Consider the following 20,000-nt stretch of genomic DNA (forward strand, 5'->3'; position numbering starts at 1 on the left):
GATGAAATCTGAGCTGCTTTTCAGATGAACAAACACTCAGAGCATCTCAGAGAGCAGAAAAGGGTTTGATATCAACATTTACTTTGAAGATACAAACATTTGTGTGGAAATAAAATATCAGTTTTTGTTTTTTTGGAACTTTTCTATGAATATATATGAACCCCTAATAGACTAAAATACAGAAATCCTAATGAAACACTAGTCCTGAGTGTCTACTTTCATTTGAGCTTCTTATTATCCTCCACTGTGGAGTGGAACATGACAAAGACACTCGATCATCAACATGGACACAACAAAAACAGGAGGAAACTCCATTTTTGGCCGTATTATTTGTATCTGTTTTTACTTAGAATGTATGATCAGTTCAATCTGATTGACTTTCACTGCTGTGTTAATCACATCATTTCTCTTCCTGATTTGATTGTGTTTGCAGTCGTGATTCTGTCAGTTCGGAAAATGATCCTAAAACCGTGACGCTGTATGGCTTCAGTGAGCAGATCCTCAGGTAACATCACGTTCCTCGATAAAGCGTTCGCTGAGTCAAAGATCTCAGGTGTACTAAAGTCAGAATCAGACAATGGCATCTTTATAAATTTATTTGAGACTTAATAAGCAAAAAAATGTACATTTTTCAGTTAAAACATTTATTAGATGTGAAAAAGGCCCTGATTTACTGCAGTTTAACACGATTCCAGCTCTGTCGATGTGTGATTGGAGTGTGTGCAGATTTAACTGTGGCGTTTTCACAATTTATTAATTAACAGTTAAAGCAATTATTCAACATTAGGAATTATATGCAGTATAATTAGCAGAGTTTTATCCTGATCTTAGCAGCTGCACATGCAGGATAAAGTGGAGGTGATGGGGTTTAGATGTGGGTTTGGTTGTAAATGTGGATCTGAGCTGTATTTGTGTATTGTGTGTGTGTGTGTGTGTGTGTGTGTTGTGTAGTTGTGTATTATCTGGAGTGTAGCGTTGTGATCCTCCATATTTCAGCACACTGTTTGCACCGAATGAGTCGATGATGAAAAACTGTTTTCCCGCAGGTTCATTTCCGAGCGAGGTTCCTCCAGACTTTTGGATCATGTGGAGCAAATCGACAAACTGCACAAGATTCCTCCTCCAGCAGGGTCCACCAAGAAACCAGAGAGAACCAACAACGTCATGCCCCTGCCTGAGGTTCCCAAGCTCAGGTACCTTCAAACACAATTCATATTAAATACGGTTACATATTAAATAATAATTAAACACAGTAATTGAACACACACGCTGTTCTGGAAAAAATACTTATAATTATGTTAAGGCTGTGGAAAAAAGTATGAAATAAAATATTACAATTAAAAGGCATTTACTTAACAGAAACCTGGCCATGTTTGGAAAAAAGTAATAATAATAATAAATTGAAAAAAATGAATAAATAAATTGGGGAAAAGAAAGCGGTAGTAAAGGAAATAAGTTTTTTAAAAAATTTAGAGGGAAAAAATCTAATAGGGAAAAAAATAAAGAAAATTGAACTTAAATTTATAAACAAGAAAAGGAAAATAAATCTGAAAAATGAGAGGGTTGAAAAGGAGGGGTTAATAAGATGCAAATGAAATAATGCTGTACTAAAAAAATTAGAAGAAAGAAAGGGAAAAATGAAACAGTAAGGAAATAAAATATCAAAAGAGAAAAATAATGAAAAGAAAAATGTTGTGAAGGAAATTTATTAGTTTATTTAAAAGAATAAATTATAGATCATTTATTATTTAATTAATTTTTTGACACAATATTTATTCATTATTTTCTTAATATTTTAAGCAAATCATTAACATATGTTTACAATTTTTTATAGATAAATGACTTGAAAAAATGACATATAATCAGCAATTACAATGCTGATAAATAAAACTATTTATTTTGGAATTTTAAAATTTCTCTGTAAGTTAAAGAGAGTGTGTTGCAGTGAATTGTTCGTCCTCTCTCCGTTGTCAGGTGGCGCGGTGTGCGCGTCTTCATCTCGTCTACGTTCAGAGACATGCACGGCGAGCGGGACATCCTGATCCGCAGCGTTTTCCCGGAGTTACGGCGGCGAGCTGCACCCCTCTGCCTCCACCTGCAGGAAGTGGACCTGCGCTGGGGCGTCACCGAGGACGAATCGGCCCGCGCCACTGAGATCTGCCTCCAGGAGGTCTGTCGCTCGCAGGTGCTGCTGGGAATTCTGGGACAGAGATACGGCCTGGTGCCGCCTCGGCCCTCGCTGCCTGACCTGCCGAACTACAGCTGGGTAGGAACTGAAAGAGAAGTTTAACATGAATCATGAAGTCCTAGAGGGACTGACTGGATATAACTTTCGTTTTAAGTACAAAATGGATTTTCTATCATTTAAAAAAAACTTTAACAATTTAAGAAATTGACATTATGAGAAACAGGAAAACTGAGAAGAAATAATAGATCTAATGTAGCTTTTCTAGAGAGATTAATTAGCTTTAAAAAAAGACTAAAATTAATAAGAAATAGATATAAATTAATTTTATTTTTAAAACATAAAATTAAAAAAATGTAAAGGAAATTAATGAAACGTTTTGTTGCAGAAAGTGTGTTTTTTGTGTTGCTCTTGAATAAATCATAATCTAACAGTAAAATGTGTTCTTATCATAGATCACAAAAATAAATAGAAAACATTCATATTTCTTTTTATTTTGTGCATTTATTGTAAGCATTTTTCAAGCCTTCAGACTGTTTATTATACTCCCATATAATGTATAGTGTATGAATATTAAAACTATTAACCGTTTTTAATTCTTTTACTTGTGGAATTAAATTGCGGTTTGATATGTGAGCTAGTTAAAGATTTCTATCTTTATATTTCTGTGTGTCAGCTGAAGTCGGCTCCTGAGGGTCTGTCCATCACGGAGATGGAGATCCGTCAGTTCCAGGCCGTGTTTCCTGATTCTGCTCAGAGCCGCATGTTCTTCTACTTCAGATGTCCTCAGGTTCTCAGGTACGGACTCAGCTTCAGGAGCACGACTTTGTAAAGACACGCTTTAATTATTTATGGCTTTATATACATGGAGAAATATTGAAAGTGCAGCATGATATTAGATTTATTTAAATATGGACATGATAAAAACTCTATACTGTCATAGGAAGATAAATAAACACAGGAAATAACAATAACAGGTGATCCTGAATGATATGTTTATAATTGTTTATTAATAATAATAATTTAAAAATCCTCATGTCGTTTATCTGTTTATTGTTGTGGAAAATCCATCAGACATACGAGTTCCTTTTATAGTTATAGTTATATTTATATATATATAGTTATATATATATATATAGTGTTAAATGAATTATTTTTATTGCATCTATTATGTAAAAGTGACATCAAACAGTTTTGACTCTGGTTGCTTTTATTTATTTATTTATTTATTTATTTATTTATTTACTTACTTACTTACTTATTGTTTAGCTCAGTGCCCGAGGCTTGGAGAGACGACTTTGTAGCTGAATCCAAGGAAACTGCAGCAAAACTGGATGAACTGAAGGAACGGATCAAGAACGACGGCTTCAGAGTGACGGAAAAGTGAGAGCTGCATCCAGATGATTTATTAAATTCCGTCTGCCGAGATTTAAGTTCATTCTCATCTGATTAACTCAGAGAAAGAAGCAGAAGTAAAATAAATGACTGTAGAAGTCAGCTGTAGAAGAAAGGAGTTTTGATCAGTAGCTTATTCATGCTTCATGAGGCATTATGAGACATGCTAAAAGAGCCAAGTTACTGAATGATTTAATGTGAGGAATGATGTTTTATGTAAACGTTCTTCTCTCTGTATCTCTGCAGTTATCCGTGTGAGTGGGGCGGAGTCGTAGACGGAAAAGCCTACGTTAGCCGACTGGAGGATTTTGCCAAGGCTGTGCTGGAGGATCTGTGGTCTGCAATACAGCAGCTGTTTGTGGAGGTCAGGCATCAAGATAAAAAATGAAAAAAAAATACCACACTGACTTTTATCTGTACCACAAACAGACAGATGGACAGACAGAGAGGCCACACCCCTTTACCACACAGACAGACCGACTGACAGACAGACCACACCTCTTTACCATACAGACAGACAGACAGACAGACCACACCCCTTTACCACAAAGACAAACAGACAGACCACACCCCTTGACCACAAAGACAGACAGACTGACAGACAGGCCACACCTCTTTACCATACAGACAGACAGAGATGCCACACCCCTTTACGAGACTGACAGACAGACAGAGAGATGACGCCCCTTTACCACACAGATAGACAGACAGAGTGGCCACACCCCTTTACCCTACTGATAGACACACAGAGAGAGGCCACACTCCTTTACCAGACTTACAGACAGACACACAGAGAGGCCACACCCCTAACCACATAGACAGAAAGACCACACCCCTTTACCACACAGAAAGACCACCTTTTACCAAGACTGGCAGACCCATATAAACAGACAAAGAAGCCACGCCTCCTTTACTGAAATTAACAGACACAGAAGCCATGCCTATTTCATTGTGACTGACAGACAGAAGTCGCACCTCTTTTTAAAAAACTGACCAGCACAGAGGCCAATTGGCCACCTTCTTACCGTCCTCAGTGTTCGTTTCCTCTTATGATTCTCAGGAATCAGACGAGGCAGATCTGACAGCGGAGATTAAAGAACAGGAAGTTCATCAGGACGCCCAACGACAGCAATTTTACGGCAGAGCGAAGCTGCTTTCAAAGGCAAAAGAGAAAGTCGAAGAATGTCAGCAGAAAGGCGGAGTTCTGCTGGTGCAGGGCGGGTCCGGAGTCGGCAAAACAGCTTTCATGGTAATAAACAGTTTGTATTTTGTTTCTCTGCAGTTTCAGCTTACAGAAACAACTGTCCCACAAATCAACATATCTCTCTCTCTCTCTCTCTCTCTCTCTCTCTCTCTCTTTTAGGCTGCATTGACTCATACACTCCGTTCTACAGACAAGATGAAAAAAGCGCCCATGTATGATGTCATATCCTATTCCACAGCAGCTAGCCAATCAGCTTCTGGAGTTGAGCCCCTCCTGCGTTGCCTGGTCCAATGGCTGAGGAAGAGAAAGCAGCAGGAGGAGGAGCTTCCTTCAAACACACCTTACAGGTGAGGGAGGTTTTTGTTCACTTTTGTCAATAGCAGAGTATGTGAAAGTGTTTCAGTAGAACATATGAGAAGAATTTGTGGTAATATTTTCCATCATGTAGAATACAGAAGCGTATAGAGTTTTGTAACCTTCAATACGAATAAGAACCTCAGTGAAAACTTGAGTACCCTTTACAGAAACAGAGTGTGTTAACGTCCACAGAGATCTGCTGTTGGAGTTCCTCTCACATCTGAAGGAAGTGAAGAAAGGCCGATCTCTGGCTCTACTCATTGACGGAGCAGATCTGGTGCACGATGCTAAAGGCCAAATTATTTCCGAATGGATTCCACAATGGGTTCCTAAGGTGACGCATGCGCACACTAATAGACTTTAAAGACACTGAAGGAAATAATATATAAGGAATAAAATACTTTGAATTGTGCTGATAGATAGTAAAATGATGAATAAGTACGTTTGTGATGAAGAGGAGTTACTGTTATCAGTCCAAAAGCTGATTATTTTCATATAACAGCATGTCCCAATGTGTTTTATTCCTCTTATACCACAGAATTATGACACAATATGATATGAGATGTAGCTCTAAGGGTGCATTCAAGTTGACACAGCAAACACAAGAAAGAGGAGTAAAACATCTGGGAAAACCTATAGAGCAAAAATATTGTATATACAATACAATCTTGTAATACAGTATCCTTGATATTTATATACACCAATCAGGCGTAACATTATTGATTGTGAGGAACCACAAAAAATCATAAACTCCTCTGAAAACAGCTGCGTTGGGGACTCCTTCTATAAACATTCAATAAGAAGGAAATCATTTTTTTTACATTTTATAAAATAAATTTAGGAACCGCAGACAGAAACTGAACAGAACATGTCCTGGTTTATTGACCACAATGATGATTCTGACTTTTCTGAACTTTTCTACTCTTGGTCCTCTCAGGGTGTGTGCCTGGTCCTGAGTGTCACCACAGATTCGGGTCTCTGCAACATCATGAGCAAAAATAAAACCTGTACCTTGTTTCCGCTGGGGCCTTTATTGCTGCCAGACCGGAAAGAGATCGTCCAGAAGGCACTGAGTGTGTACGGGAAGAAGCTGAGTGATTCTGCCTTCAATAACCAGGTCTGATATTACCAGAAAAACCAGTATGCATCTGTGAGGAAAACAGTATATGTGATGTTCCTCGCGTGTTTATCCTCACATATGTATCCCTACGTTTTTATCCTCACGTTTTTATCCTCACGTTTTTATCCTCACGTATTTATCCTCACGTGTTTGGATTTGCAGCTCCAGACACTGTTGATGAAGAAGGGATCTATGAGTCCACTGTATCTCCGCTTGGCCTGTGAGGAACTCAGGAACTACGCCTCGTTCGAAAAGGTGGGGTTGATGCTGATTATCTAAAAGAATCATGCACTTTTCCAACACACACACACACACACACACAATACACTGTATGATGTTCAGTGAAATGAAATTTTTATTAGTGGAGTAGCACAAGAAAAACAAAATAAAAAGATTTTAAAAGTTAGCCGAGAGAAAATATTGTGTGGAAGAAGTGTATGATATGCCGCACATTTTATACACATCCATTTCCTCCCGAATGACATTTTATAAAGATCGGATGTCTGATTTGTTGTCATTAACGTGCTTTCATTTGTGAGGCCTTATTGGACTAATGTAACCTTGGCAGCTAAAGATAGGACCACCCACTAGCGTGTGATGTGTGGGGTTAGGCTTGAAAATCATGCACTGAAATGAAAACTGCATACCTATGATAACTATATACATGCTCATAGCGCTTTGTAACAGATATCATGGTCAGATTTTCTGAAATAATCTTGAAAAAAGCTCACACACTTCCATTTTTCCAGATGAAGGAGAACCTGCAGTTTCTCCCATCGTCTCTATGTGAGCTGATTCAGTACGGACTGATCAGGCTCCAGACTCAGTACACAGGAACAGGACTCAACTGGACCCTGGCTGCTCTGACCGTCAGCGCCACCGGTATGACTGATCACCATCATCATCATCATTATCATCATCAATATATAATAAACACAGTGGTGTAATTGGGTCGTGGAACACTGCTTCAATTTTGAAAACATTTTCTTTAATTTCTTTAAAATCAATTACTTTTTTGTGAACAATTGTTTTATTAAGAAAAATAGTTCAGTATAACACAAAAAACAACACATCAATTTAGTCTGTAGCCATAACCCCCACCCTCCCGGTAGACTCAAACTGTACTAAGAAAGCGTAAGAGATTGCAGTGGAAAAAGGTACAAATTACAATGCTTAATCACAAAAAGAATAGAAAGAAAAATAAACGAACAATAGTAGAAATAATAATAATATATACATAAATACAAAGAAAATTATACATCAAAGAGAGGAAACAAAGGATTTAACAGTTTCCAAAATAGCCCTCCAGATCTTCAGAGTTTTTGTCTTTGCTCCATGAATGCGAGCTGTTGATAGTTCCATAGAGACAATGTCAAGCAGAGATAGGCCCCATATACGTCTGGACATTATATGGGGAGGAGCCCAAAATCAATTACTTTTAATGATAAAACAACATTATACATCACAAAGAACCACAAAAAAGCATTTGTTATTGGCCATACTTTTATTGAAGTATGAAATAAGTGGTGAATGAAGGCTTATTAATTTTTTTTGGAGGCAATGTTGTGGTTATTAGAAACAAGAACATACTGCAGATCACTCCTCTGCTCCTAAACATACTATTGAGATAAATTATTGCAATATTATTATTATCTGATCTTTTTGTGCTTTGTATTTTTAGAGAAGGTCCAAGTGTGTGTGAGGACAGCGACTATATAAAGTGTTACATCTTTAAAAAAATGTTTTAGTTGGGGGACAAGGAGATGATGGCATGTATTTAATGACAGGGTTATGGAAGGACTGGAAATAGTATTCGTTTGATGTGAAGGTTAAAATTAGACCAAAACTGAAACAGGAGTTTAACATTCAGTGTCAGATTTCGGTTTCAGAAGCTTACGAGTGATATTTGTACAGCAGAGACGTTGTCTTTCAGAGGTATTAACTTATCTTCTGTTGCTGCACAGGTCTGAAAGACAGAGATCTGCACTTCCTGTTGAACCTGTGTTCTGATCTGAGCTCCACATGCACCTCCCTGAACTGGCAGGAAGTGATCAAACTCGCCAGGAACCCAAAAACCAGAGTACCCATGGCCAAGTTCTCCCAGCTGGCTCGAAGTCTGCAGAGGTAAATGTAAAGCTGTGATGAAGTTACAAGCACCTTTAATGGTTCTTTCTTAAATGCTGTGGAAGAACCCTTGATGGTTCTTTGTTGGGCCCAAAAATAGTTTCAGAATATGTTCTCTTAGGAATCTAAGAAACCTTAATTATCCAATGTGTCTGTAAATGTCCCTGCATGGGTGTGTTGTGGAAAGGAGGAAGTGGAAGGCGAAGGAGATCTCCGTCTTACACACAGCTTTATTGAATTAATTGCTTGCTTTCAGTGCTTTCTAACGTACACATGCACACTCATACACACATGCTCTAGCTCTCCATCCTTAAATCTCCTCTGGTGCTCACTGGGAGCAAATACAACTATTACTAACAGGTGTGTAACAAACTCACCACTTGTTCACAAACCAGCGCTCAGCCACGCCCCCACCTCCACAGAATCCTTAAAGAACCTGAGATTAAACTTCTCCCTTCACTCTGAGGAAATCTAGTACCATTAAAAGTTCTGTGGTTGTTCTTCTGGTGGAACCGAGCCTTATGTAGAACCCAAAGAAAAGAAGGTGTGTCTCAGATCACCTTCTTACACACTCTCCTACTCCACTGTGTCGTAGAAAAAGTGTGAGTATAAATAGTGTTCACAATGAAAATCCTTAGAAGAAGAAGAACAAGAAGTTCATTTCAAGAAATCAGATGATGCATTTATTCAGCTGAAAAAAACAAGTGCAAAATGTTGGACAGCTACCAGGTGCTGATGCTGGATAAGGAAACAATTTCGAGATGACCGACTGTACTGTTACGACATCGTGATACATGCATTTGATGTCTTTCACCATCGACTGGGAAGCAGCTTCTATTTCCTGTTAGTAAAAAGCTGTTAGTGTTCCATTTGAGACAGTATGACCCGTCTAACATTCACAGTGTAGTGTGTAGTACTTCATTCAGGACGCAGCTTGACTGTTTCCCAAACTGAGCCCTTCATTATCATGTATTCTTATGAAAGTTAGAACCCCTCTTCAATGGGTTCTTCAGTTCCATCTCTGGGAAACTCCTTGTAGAACACTGAAAACTGACTGCTTCCCTACACTTAAATATAAAGGTTCTTAAATGGTTCTTGGTCAAGGTGGATGGTTCTATGAAGAACCTTTAACAGACATGGTATGATTCTATCGAATAAAAGGTTCTTTATAGTGATAAAAAGGGGTTATTTTTAAGAAACACTGAAAGATTTCTTGAGGAACCAAAAAATAGTTAAAACTCTTAAAAATAAAGTTTCCAGGAAGAACCTTAAACAGGGATTTTCACAGTGGTGCTATAGAAGAACCATATTTGGTTTCCCAATGAAGCATCCAGTGAATCGTTCTTAACCGATCCCCTTTTTCTTAGTGTCATGCATGAACCTTTTTCCACTGCAAAGATCATTTTGTTCTACGAACAAGATTCATGTATGTTAATGATTCTTCATAGCACCATGCAGAACCATTTAAGAACCTTTAATTTTAAGAGAGTATGGCATCACTGTTAAAACCCTTTTTTGGTTTTTCCTGGCACGTGTGTCAGAGCAAAACCCTTGTAGCATGCTAAAATCATTAAGTTATCCAGCGTACACCTAAAGAACCTATTTTTGTAGAACTCTTAATGTTAAAAATGTTGTGTTCTGTTCTGACTCAGTTTGATCGGGATGCCACTGTCTGTGGAACCGGATCAGTCCTGGGTTCTCACCAACCCGGATGTGAAATCAGCTTTTGAGCGGCTTTACCTGTCTGACCCCGAGGACAAAAGCAGAGCGCACCTGATTCTCTCAGGTATGAAAAGAAAGTGACCAAAAAGCACTTGATGATTAGGATGATGATGATGATGAGAAGAAGAATAAGAACAATAAATCATGTGTGCTGTTTCTCCGTAGCTCACCTGTGGGTGCGGTCAGATCCTCACGGTAACGACACGTTCCTGCACTGTGACACGGACACACTCGTACATCTTCCTGCTCATCTGGTCAGCAGTTCTTTCTACTGACTTCCACACACCTTTCTCATGATTACAGAAAATCTCACGATGTTTTTTATTCTCATCTCCAGATTAAATGTGGTCAGTGGGAGCCGATTCACCTCCTGCTGAGCAATTACTACTTCCTGTATGCTAATGTGCGGCACGGACTCCTGAGCAGCCTCGTGGAGAATTACATCCATTATGGTAGAGTTTTAAATCAATCCCATAGACTTAAGAGTTTTAAGAGTTGTGTACCACTATGTAATCCACATAACTCCACCCCTTTTATCTCTTATATTATCCATTTGGTCCCACCTACCTTATTGATTATTTTTCACATTTTTATTAGAAAAGACACTTGAAGTGGACAAGCCACACTGTCCTGAGGCATCTGGTACGTTCATCCATCTTCTCCATCTCAGCTACTAGTCTTTTTTTCCCACACTGATGTTCACATGAACATGCATATATACTCATATTAGAGCTTTCCATTCTGCTTTCACCCCAGGTTCTCGTCACTCTAAACCCTGCTGTTACCTCCAGGTAGAGGAGCAATTCACATGTGTAATTTAGAAGCAGGATTATGAAGCACGGCTTTTCCCAAGAGTTATGAAACTTTGCTCTGAAGCAGAATCAGCTTGGTTTTTACAGCGTTAACCTCACCCTTATCTCCAAGATCCTAGAAAAGGTTGTAGCATAGCAGTTACACTCATACCTACATAGGAATAACATTCATGGATTCAGGATTTAGGCCTCATCATAGCACAGAGACAGCACTGTTTAAAGTGGATAAACCTGTAAATCACGGTGCTGACCCTGTACAGAGTGAAACCATGTTAGCGCTGTTAGAATGTTACAGCTAGTTGCTTATCAACAGACATCCAGTCAGAAACTGATTCAGCTTCATATCAGATGAAAACCAGGACATAACAAAACTCTGTAGATAGAGTCAGGCATCAAAACACCAAACATCACGGATGTGTGTGCCATAGTGAGGGGAAATACTCCACACTGAAAAATTAGCGGATGTCGGATATCAACGAACAAATGAACGGCTGGTCGACTAAACAACAAACTTAAAAAGAGCAAAAAAATGACAGTGCTGTGAAAGATAACAGAACCTGCTTGGGTACAAAACCTTTTTTCCTCACCAATAAAGGTGAAAGTGTAAGATGAGCCTATCCAATCAGGGTTGTTGATGCGTGAATATGCAAATGAGAAGAAGGTTAAGGCGGGGTTTAGGAAGTAGAGTGTGAACGTCAGATTATGAAGAGCCAGGATTCAGTGTTAACCCCGGGGGAAGTAGGAGCAGTGTGAAACCTCCAACTACATAAACCCAGGATTTTGTTTAACAGGAGTTCACTAGGACCCAGGGGAAATATTTTGATGATTTTACACCTCAGCATAAACCTCATTATCTCCACAGCCTTTTCAGACAAGCTTGTGGCTTGTCACTCGTTCCTGAAGCGCCACGCCCCCCTGCTCTCCCATTGGCCAACTCTGTTTGTGCAGCAAGCCCTGAACGAACCTGAGACCTCGGCTGCTCACGCCTGGGCTGAAAGAGCAGTGGAGGAGGGAAGCATCCACCCGGTCAGATGGACGAACAGCTCTATAGAATCCCAACAGGAAGCTGGGTAGGAATCATGCTGCTTGTTTTAGACATTCTGTAGTGTGTTACAGGAGACAGAGTTTCTCAAGGGGGCCAATTAGCTTTAATGTTATAGCATAAATCCAGCATTTCCCCCCAGACACTTCCATCTATCACATTGTCTTTGAAATTGTTGACATTTATTTTGCATTAAATAACAAAGGTCTATCTCTTGATATCTAAGCGTAAATACAGACACTGTTTACTGTCCTTTTGTGTCATTTGTGTGTGTGTGTGTGTAATTCAGTATCTGTAATTCCACAGCGAGCTGGTTTCCACGTTTCAGTGGACACCGTCCTGTGTGTCTCTGAGTCCTGCGGGGGCTCTCGTGGCAGTGGGGACAGAACAGGGTTCTCTCCATCTCTACCACACACACACCAACCAGGTCACAGCCACGTCTCCTTCCTCACCTCTTTCTCATCTTAGGTTTAGAATTGCTGTAGAAAATATAAAGGCCTCAAAAACTCCTTTGCTTTTTTTCACAACAGGAAGTGAAGTCACTGGTCAGTAACTGTGACGGAATCTCAGGTTGTATGTTTCTGGATGAGTGTGTTCTGTGGACCACCTCGTACGATGGCCAGGTGGAGGCCTGGGATGTTAATGGGGGCTGCAGGTCAGTGTGCAGTGTCTTGGGGGGGGCGGTGTTGGGGGCATCTGTCTTTCCTCCTGAACATCTGTCTGTCTTCCTCAGCACCTGTCTGTCCACCTTAACATCTGTCTGTCTTCCTCAGCACCTGTCTGTCCACCTTAACATCTGTCTGTCTTCATCACCTGTCTGTCTTCCTCAGCACCTGTCTGTCCACCTTAACATCTGTCTGTCCACCTTAACATCTGTCTGTCTTCCTCAGCACCTGTCTGTCCACCTTAACATCTGTCTGTCTTCCTCATCACCTGTCTGTGCACCTGAACATCTGTCTGTCTTCCTCAGCACCTGTCTGTCCACCTGAACATATGTCTGTCTTCCTCAACCACTGCCTGTCTCTCTGAACATCTGTCTGTCTGCCTATCTTGATGTTTAAAGATCTGAAAATAAGGAATCAGTGTGTTATACATCTCTGTAGGATGGCCCACCTGATGGCCCACTCCAACAGGATAACAGGATGTGATGTCAGCAAAGACAGGAAGCATTTTGCTACTGTTTCCTTAGACACCACTCTGAAGGTTAGAATAATTCACTTTTAACACAGTTTGCCATTTAGCATAAACATTTCACTTATTCATTCTGTGTGTGTGTGTGTGTGTAGGTGTGGTCTTCTAACAAGGGGAGGCAGGAGGCGTCTCTGCACAACCCCTCCCCTCTGAACTGTGTGACCTTTGACTCTGAGGGAAGTCTCTTGGCGGTGGGCTGCTGGGATGGAGCAGTGCGAGTGTGGGACTGGATCAAACAGGAGAACTGCATGGTGAGGAGGAAACAGGAAGTGAACACAGAATCATGGGTCTTCGAGTCCTGATCATCAGCCACTTGTTAATGTATCCTGTATTTTTCTTCCTTATTCCTTCTGTATAATCATTCTATTCTTCTTCTATCTCTCTTTCTCTCTTTCCTCCACTTCTCCAGACTCTGTTAGGTCACCATTGTTCAGTGCGCAGTGTGTCGTTCTCTCCATCCTCCTCTGTCTCTCTCCTCTGTTCTGGGGCGTTGGATGGAGAGATGAGGTTGTGGTCAGTTCCTGGTTCGTCCTGTGTGTGGCACTCTCACGCTCACCGCGGCTCCACTGAGGCTCTTCGCTTCCTGAGTGATGGAGAGTCACTGCTCAGTGCTGGACATGATGGCATGGTGAAGACACACACACATAAACACACACACATAAAAGTGTGTTTTACTGCTGTACAATAAATTGTGTGTGTGTGTGTGTGTGTGTGTGTTTCAGGTGCAGTTGTGGTCTGGAGGACTCGGGCGTTCGGTTTCAGTGCTGGGGGAGGAAAAGGTACTGCACATGTTAATGAGAGAAAACACTGAGTGACCAGGAGCAGGATGAGTCTGTCTGTCTGTCTGTTTGCCTGTTTTAATGTATGTATGCCTGTCTGTCTGTCTCCCTATCTGTCTGTCTGTCTCCCTATCTGTCTGTCTGTCTGTCTGTCTTTTTGTCTGTATGTCTGTCTCCCTGTCTGTCTGTCTGTATGTGTGTATGTACAGTATGTCTGTCTGTCTGTCTGTCTGTCTGTCTGTATGTATGTATGTATGTATGTATGTATGTATGTCTGTCTGTCTGTCTGTCTGTCTGTCTGTCTGTCTGTATGTATGTTTGTCTCTCTGTCTGTATGTATGTATGTACAGCATGTCTGTATGTAATGTATGTACAGTATGTCTGTCTGTCTGTCTGTCTGTCTGTCTGTATGTATGTATGTCTGTATGTATGTATGTATGTCTGTCTGTCTGTATGTATGTCTGTCTCTCTGTCTGTATGTATGTATGTACAGCATGTCTGTATGTAATGTATGTACAGTATGTATGTCTGTCTGTCTGTATGTATGTGGAGGATGCTGCTGCTGCTGATGATGATGATAATAGTAATGATAAAAATGATGTTGATGGTAATGATAGTAATGATGAAGATGGTGATGATGATGAGCTCTGTCTGTAGATTATAATGATTGTGATTGTAATGAACATGACAAAGATGATGATGATGATGATGATGATAGTAATGAAGATGACTGGTGATGGTGGTGGTGGTGATGATTATGATAGTCATAATAGTAATGGTGGTGTTGAAGTTGATGGTAATGATGTTGAAGATGATGATAGTGGAGATGATGGTGATGATGATGATAGTAATGATAAAGATGATAGTGATGATGATCATGGAGATGATGATTATGTGATGTTGATGATTATGATGAAGAATTCCTCCATTACAGAAGCTGTTGAAATCCTCGGGGTCCAGAAACACTGCGGTGTCCGAAGATGCCGCTCTCTGTGTGGCTGTGAACGGTCGCTACGCTGCTGTAGGTTACCATGGCAACGGGCTTAAACTCTACAACATACAGTCAGGTACAATTTTATTTCAACTGTAAACTATCCTGACTTTACTACAAGTGTTTTTTTAAAAAAACAAACACTTTACAAATGTTGAAAAGCTAAATTCTAACCTTTACACGTATTAAGCTACAACGTTTTAGAACATAAATCAATATTTTGAATTTTTGAATTTTTTATTTACTGGTGATAAAATTTACTGTACTGAAGAAGCTGGATTTTACCTTGATATACACTATACTATGAATGTAAAATGGAGTTGTCCCGCCCTTTGCAGCTATAACAGCTTCAACTCTTCTGGGAAGGCTTTCCACAAGGTTTAGGAGTGTGTTTATGGGAATATTTGACCGTTCCTCTAGAAGCACATTTGTGAGGTCAGGCACTGATGTTGGATGAGAAGGTCTGGCTCTCAGTCTCCACTCTAATTCATCACAAAGGTGTTCTATGGGGTTGAGGTCAGGACTCTGTGCAGGACAGTGAAGTTCCTCCACACCAAACTCACTCATCCATGTCTTTATGGACCTTGCTTTGGTCACTGGTGTGCAGTCATGTTAGAACAGGAAGGGGTCATCCCCAAAAGTTGGGAGCATGAAATTGTCCAAAATGTCTTGGTATGAAGCTGAAGCATTAAGAGTTCCTTTCACTGGAACTAAGGGGCTGAGGCCAAACCCTGAAAAACAACACCTGAACTCAATGATTTGGAGGGGTGTCCCAAAACTTTTGGCCATATAATGTATTATTTAGATTCACTAATAGTTATGTGAGAAAAAGGATCTTTATTTGCCTGTGTGTGTTTTTGTGTGTGTTGTAGGTGGCTGTGTCTGGTCCACTGAGGACCTGCGTGTGTCCATGCTGTGTTTGCTCTGGCTGCAGACCTCAACAGACACTCTCCTGCTCTCCGGAGGATTAGATCAGCGTCTGCGCCTGTGGAAGAAGCAGAGAAAACACAACAGGTCTCTGACACTTGCAGGAGTCTTTGGGGTCCAGAAGGGAGCTGTTCTCGCTCTGAGCCAGAACTCCACTCACGTAGCCTCTGCATCGGGTCGGTACCACACGCACGTCCGGGTTCTGTAATAATAACTATACTGTCAGAGAAACGGAGCAGGATGTCACTTTGTACATGATGTACACCATGGCAGTGTTAGATTCTGATTGGTCTGAAGCAGCTCTGACAGTAGTGCAGGTGATGTTTCACAACATTAAATGTAAATGTATAAAAAGCGTGTTATTCTTTTATAAATAAGTAAGTTGTAATTGTTGACACAGCACTGTGGTGTAAGAGGAATAAAACACTTCAGTGTGATCAGTAACCTGGGTTCATTACGCCGCTCTGTCGTGGATTATTTTCCCACTTGTAACACTTTCCTTACTTCATAACACAAAACTTCTCATGTGGACGATTGAAATGATCATCGTTGACACTGACTGTTTTTTCAATCCTGTGTTTTGGTCACTCAGATGACTTCACGATTGCATTGTGGCTGAAGAGAGATTTGACCTCTGAGCTCTGGGTTGAACCGACAGCAGTGAGTCTTCTGAGGGGTCACAGCGGAGGGGTCACCTGTTTGGCCTTTAGTCTAAATGGAGATGAGCTGCTTTCAGGAGGAAAGGACAAGGTAGAGAAACAATTCAGCACAAAACATGACACTTTATAGCAGTTACTTAATTACTTACTTATAGCAGTTTATAATCATATCAACGATGACCCACATTTTTTATAGTTTATATTGAACTTTTGTTGTACAGAAAACTAATCACCTTCTGACCAATCAGAATCCAGAGTGTGGTAGAATGAATAACAATAATTGAATAATTAAAAATAATTAAAATAATATGCTAATGTAGTTTTTTTTTTCTCAGCATGTTTGTAATAATGAATGATTTTGGTGTCAGGCTCTGATGGTGTGGAAGATAAACTCCTCCCCTCCGTCTCTCTCTCGCTCTTTGCCACACTGCCATGGAGACTGGATCACCGGATGTGCCTGGACTTCATCTGCCCTGGTGAGTGTGTGAAATTTTTAGAGCTCTTTCCTGGAAAATTGAACACAAACTATACATTCAGCTCCAAAAGTTTTGGCCCCGGCTATAATGTCACTTCATGTGATACTAAGTACACTTCATTAATTATTACAACCTCTTTATAACACATGTATGAGCACTGAACAGTATATTTATAGAGTGGTGTGTGTGTGTGTGTGTGTGTGTGTGTGTGTGAGCCTCAGAGGATAAATCATGCTCATTCAGTTTAATGTGTCTGTAGCTGAGCTGCTCTAACGACTGCAGACTGCGAATGTGGGACGTTCAGACAGGAAGTTGTATCAGAGAAGTCTCAACAGCATCTTCTGTGGGCACGATGTGCTGCTGGGTGAGTCAACGGGCGTGTCCCAAACATTCATGTTAGAAAGAAGGCCACTGGTCTATCTATCTATCTATCTATCTATCTATCTATCTGTCTGTCTGTCTGTCTGTCTGTCTGTCTGTGTATCTGTCTGTCTATCTGTCTATGTATGTATGTATCTATCTATTTGACATGAAAGAAATTTTATATTGTTTTTTTCTAATATGTAGAGCCATATAAATATCTATAATTCTCTGCACGTATGTGTGTGTGTGTTTGCTGCAGGAGGACTATGTGATGTTGGGGTCTTCTGATGGACAGCTGACTGTATGGAAATCTGATTTGGGAGTGATTACTGAGATCAAGGCCCATCTTTCACGCCTCCACCACGTCACCATAATCTTTAAACCAGGTTACACACATACACACACACACACACACACAGCTTACACTCAGGTGTAACCACTCATTCATTACACCCTCATTCTATGTGGATGTATTTGCAGGACTGGTAAAGAAACCCAAGGACCTTCTGATCGCTACAGCGTCTGACGATGGATCTGTGAAACTATGGAAGCCGCTGCAGGTAGAAAACATCTTCATTTATACGACTCGGGTACAACTAAACCTGGCCGTGAAGAACAAATCGGTCTCCTGTGCTGGAAACACGAGATCAGTTTAAGGTTTATGTTAATGCACTCGTTCTGGTGCTTCATCATTTTGGTGAATCTAAGGTTCAATAAGAAGAGGATTGTTTAAATTGTATAATTGTATAAATGGATAAGAAGTTTGATGTTCTCCTTAATTAGCAAAACAAAAAAATAATTGGTATGAATAATTGCTGCAGGGGAAGAGGAATAAGTCTGATACTCATGCTGTCCTAGGAAAGTAATTTCATCCATCTCTCTCTCTCTCTCTCTCTCTCTCTCTCTAGGTTGATCACCGCAGCACTCTGGTTGGTCACAGTGGTAGCGTTCATGCTTTAGCGAGCAGCTCTGGTCCGAACTTCCTCACTGTGTCTGAAGATCGCAGTCTCAGAGTCTGGAGCATTAATACAGGTCTGTATCAGTATTCAGTCTGTAGAGTGTTTTCTTACTCTTGTTTTTAAAACACTTATAAACATTTTGTCTTGAAGATAAAGATTAAAAACATAAAGTTACAGTTCATCTATTTCTCCCACTACACCGTTAATGTTAATGGATTTATGGGATGTTTTCAGTCAGTATAAAGAGTTGGAGAACCTTACAAAGAATTTTACTGGTTGAAAATCAAATTTGATGAACAAGCACATGGAACATCTCCGAGAGCAGAAATGGGTTTGATATCAGCATTTACTTTGAAGATACAAACATTTGTGTGGGAAAAAATAACCATTTTTGGGGTTGTTTTTTGGAACTTTTTTGGAACTCCTAGTAGGCTAAAATACAGAAATCCTTCTGAAACACTACAAATACTTAAAGTCCTGAATGTTTACTTCCATATGAGCTTCATATTAACCTCCACTGTGGAGTGGATCATGACAAAGACACTCAGTCATCAACATGGACACAACAACAACAGGGAAAGACTTCATTATGTCACTGATTTTGTGTATGTGTGTGTGTGTATGTGTGTGTGTGTGTGTGTGTGTGTACAGACCGGCCTCCCAGACAGCTGGAGAGTGTGAGTGCGATGTGTTTCCTGGAGCTGCAGGATGTGCTGGTTTGTGCGTTCAGCTCAGGGAGACTGGAGATGTGGCAGCAGCTTAAACTCCTTTACTCCAGTAAGGTGAGTGTAATAGAGTAGAGTTACCCTCACCTTCACACACCACACCATCAGTACATCTTTCTTTCTTTCTTTCTTTCTTTCTTTCTTTCTTTTTCTTTTTCTTTTTCTTTTTCTTTTTCTTTTTCTTTTTCTTTTTCTTTCTTTCTTTCTTTCTTTCTTTCTTTCTTTCTTTCTTTTTCTTTCTTTCTTTCTTTCTTTCTTTCTTTCTTTCTGCCTGTCTATCTTTCTTTCTTTATATGAAACATTATCATCTCTTTTTTGTTTTTCTATATTGTGTGCAGATGTATAAAGAGGTGTTTCTATCTCTCTTTGTGTGTGTGTGTGTGTGTGTAGCTGAGTGATAGCTGTATCACTGCATTAAGCAGTTTGCCGGATGAACAGTTGGCGATGGGCTGCAGTGACACTTCAGTCAGTGTGTGGAAGCTGGAAAGAGACTCACAGCAGTGTATCACAGGGTAATAACACACACACACACACACACAGATACACACTTGCACGCACACACATTACCCTGTGTGTGTGTGCATGTTTGTGTGCACATGTGTACACACACACACAGGGTAATCACACACACACACACATGCGCACACAAACATGCACACACACAGGGTAATCACACACAAACACACAAACACATGCAGGGTAATAACATACACACACAGAGGGTAATCACACACACACAAACACAGACACACACAAAGGGTAATCACACACACACACACACATGCGCACACAAACATGCACACACAGGGTAATAACACACACGTGCACACACACACACAGAGTAATCACACACACACACACACACACACACACACATGCAGGGTAATAACATGCACACACGCACACATACACACACAGGGAAATAACACACACACACAAGGTAATAACACACACACACACACACACATG

The 20,000-nt window shown here is 40.3% G+C and overlaps 1 protein-coding gene across 1 annotated transcript in view; it reads left to right on the plus strand.

Moving 5' to 3' along the window:
* The window catches only part of tep1 (telomerase-associated protein 1), a 44,040-nt gene that overhangs the window by 14,210 nt on the left and 9,830 nt on the right, over positions 1-20,000 (plus strand). The window contains exons 17-50 of the mRNA XM_058414114.1: positions 434-505; positions 1,047-1,193; positions 1,975-2,266; positions 2,862-2,983; positions 3,455-3,568; positions 3,827-3,944; positions 4,641-4,829; positions 4,944-5,131; positions 5,334-5,475; positions 6,079-6,258; positions 6,424-6,516; positions 7,011-7,143; positions 8,226-8,385; positions 10,038-10,171; positions 10,273-10,361; positions 10,445-10,559; positions 10,705-10,749; positions 11,782-11,989; positions 12,268-12,388; positions 12,492-12,616; positions 13,065-13,164; positions 13,248-13,403; positions 13,562-13,780; positions 13,875-13,931; positions 14,866-14,998; positions 15,795-16,025; positions 16,442-16,599; positions 16,877-16,984; positions 17,244-17,348; positions 17,607-17,733; positions 17,828-17,907; positions 18,256-18,379; positions 18,958-19,088; positions 19,422-19,543. Of these exons, the coding sequence (XP_058270097.1) occupies positions 434-505; positions 1,047-1,193; positions 1,975-2,266; positions 2,862-2,983; positions 3,455-3,568; positions 3,827-3,944; positions 4,641-4,829; positions 4,944-5,131; positions 5,334-5,475; positions 6,079-6,258; positions 6,424-6,516; positions 7,011-7,143; positions 8,226-8,385; positions 10,038-10,171; positions 10,273-10,361; positions 10,445-10,559; positions 10,705-10,749; positions 11,782-11,989; positions 12,268-12,388; positions 12,492-12,616; positions 13,065-13,164; positions 13,248-13,403; positions 13,562-13,780; positions 13,875-13,931; positions 14,866-14,998; positions 15,795-16,025; positions 16,442-16,599; positions 16,877-16,984; positions 17,244-17,348; positions 17,607-17,733; positions 17,828-17,907; positions 18,256-18,379; positions 18,958-19,088; positions 19,422-19,543 (4,638 nt within the window). The remainder of the gene's footprint in view (positions 1-433; positions 506-1,046; positions 1,194-1,974; positions 2,267-2,861; positions 2,984-3,454; positions 3,569-3,826; positions 3,945-4,640; positions 4,830-4,943; positions 5,132-5,333; positions 5,476-6,078; positions 6,259-6,423; positions 6,517-7,010; positions 7,144-8,225; positions 8,386-10,037; positions 10,172-10,272; positions 10,362-10,444; positions 10,560-10,704; positions 10,750-11,781; positions 11,990-12,267; positions 12,389-12,491; positions 12,617-13,064; positions 13,165-13,247; positions 13,404-13,561; positions 13,781-13,874; positions 13,932-14,865; positions 14,999-15,794; positions 16,026-16,441; positions 16,600-16,876; positions 16,985-17,243; positions 17,349-17,606; positions 17,734-17,827; positions 17,908-18,255; positions 18,380-18,957; positions 19,089-19,421; positions 19,544-20,000) is intronic.

This window comes from Hemibagrus wyckioides, linkage group LG17 (assembly GCF_019097595.1).
Source record: "Hemibagrus wyckioides isolate EC202008001 linkage group LG17, SWU_Hwy_1.0, whole genome shotgun sequence".
NCBI classification, from domain to species: Eukaryota; Metazoa; Chordata; class Actinopteri; order Siluriformes; family Bagridae; genus Hemibagrus; species Hemibagrus wyckioides.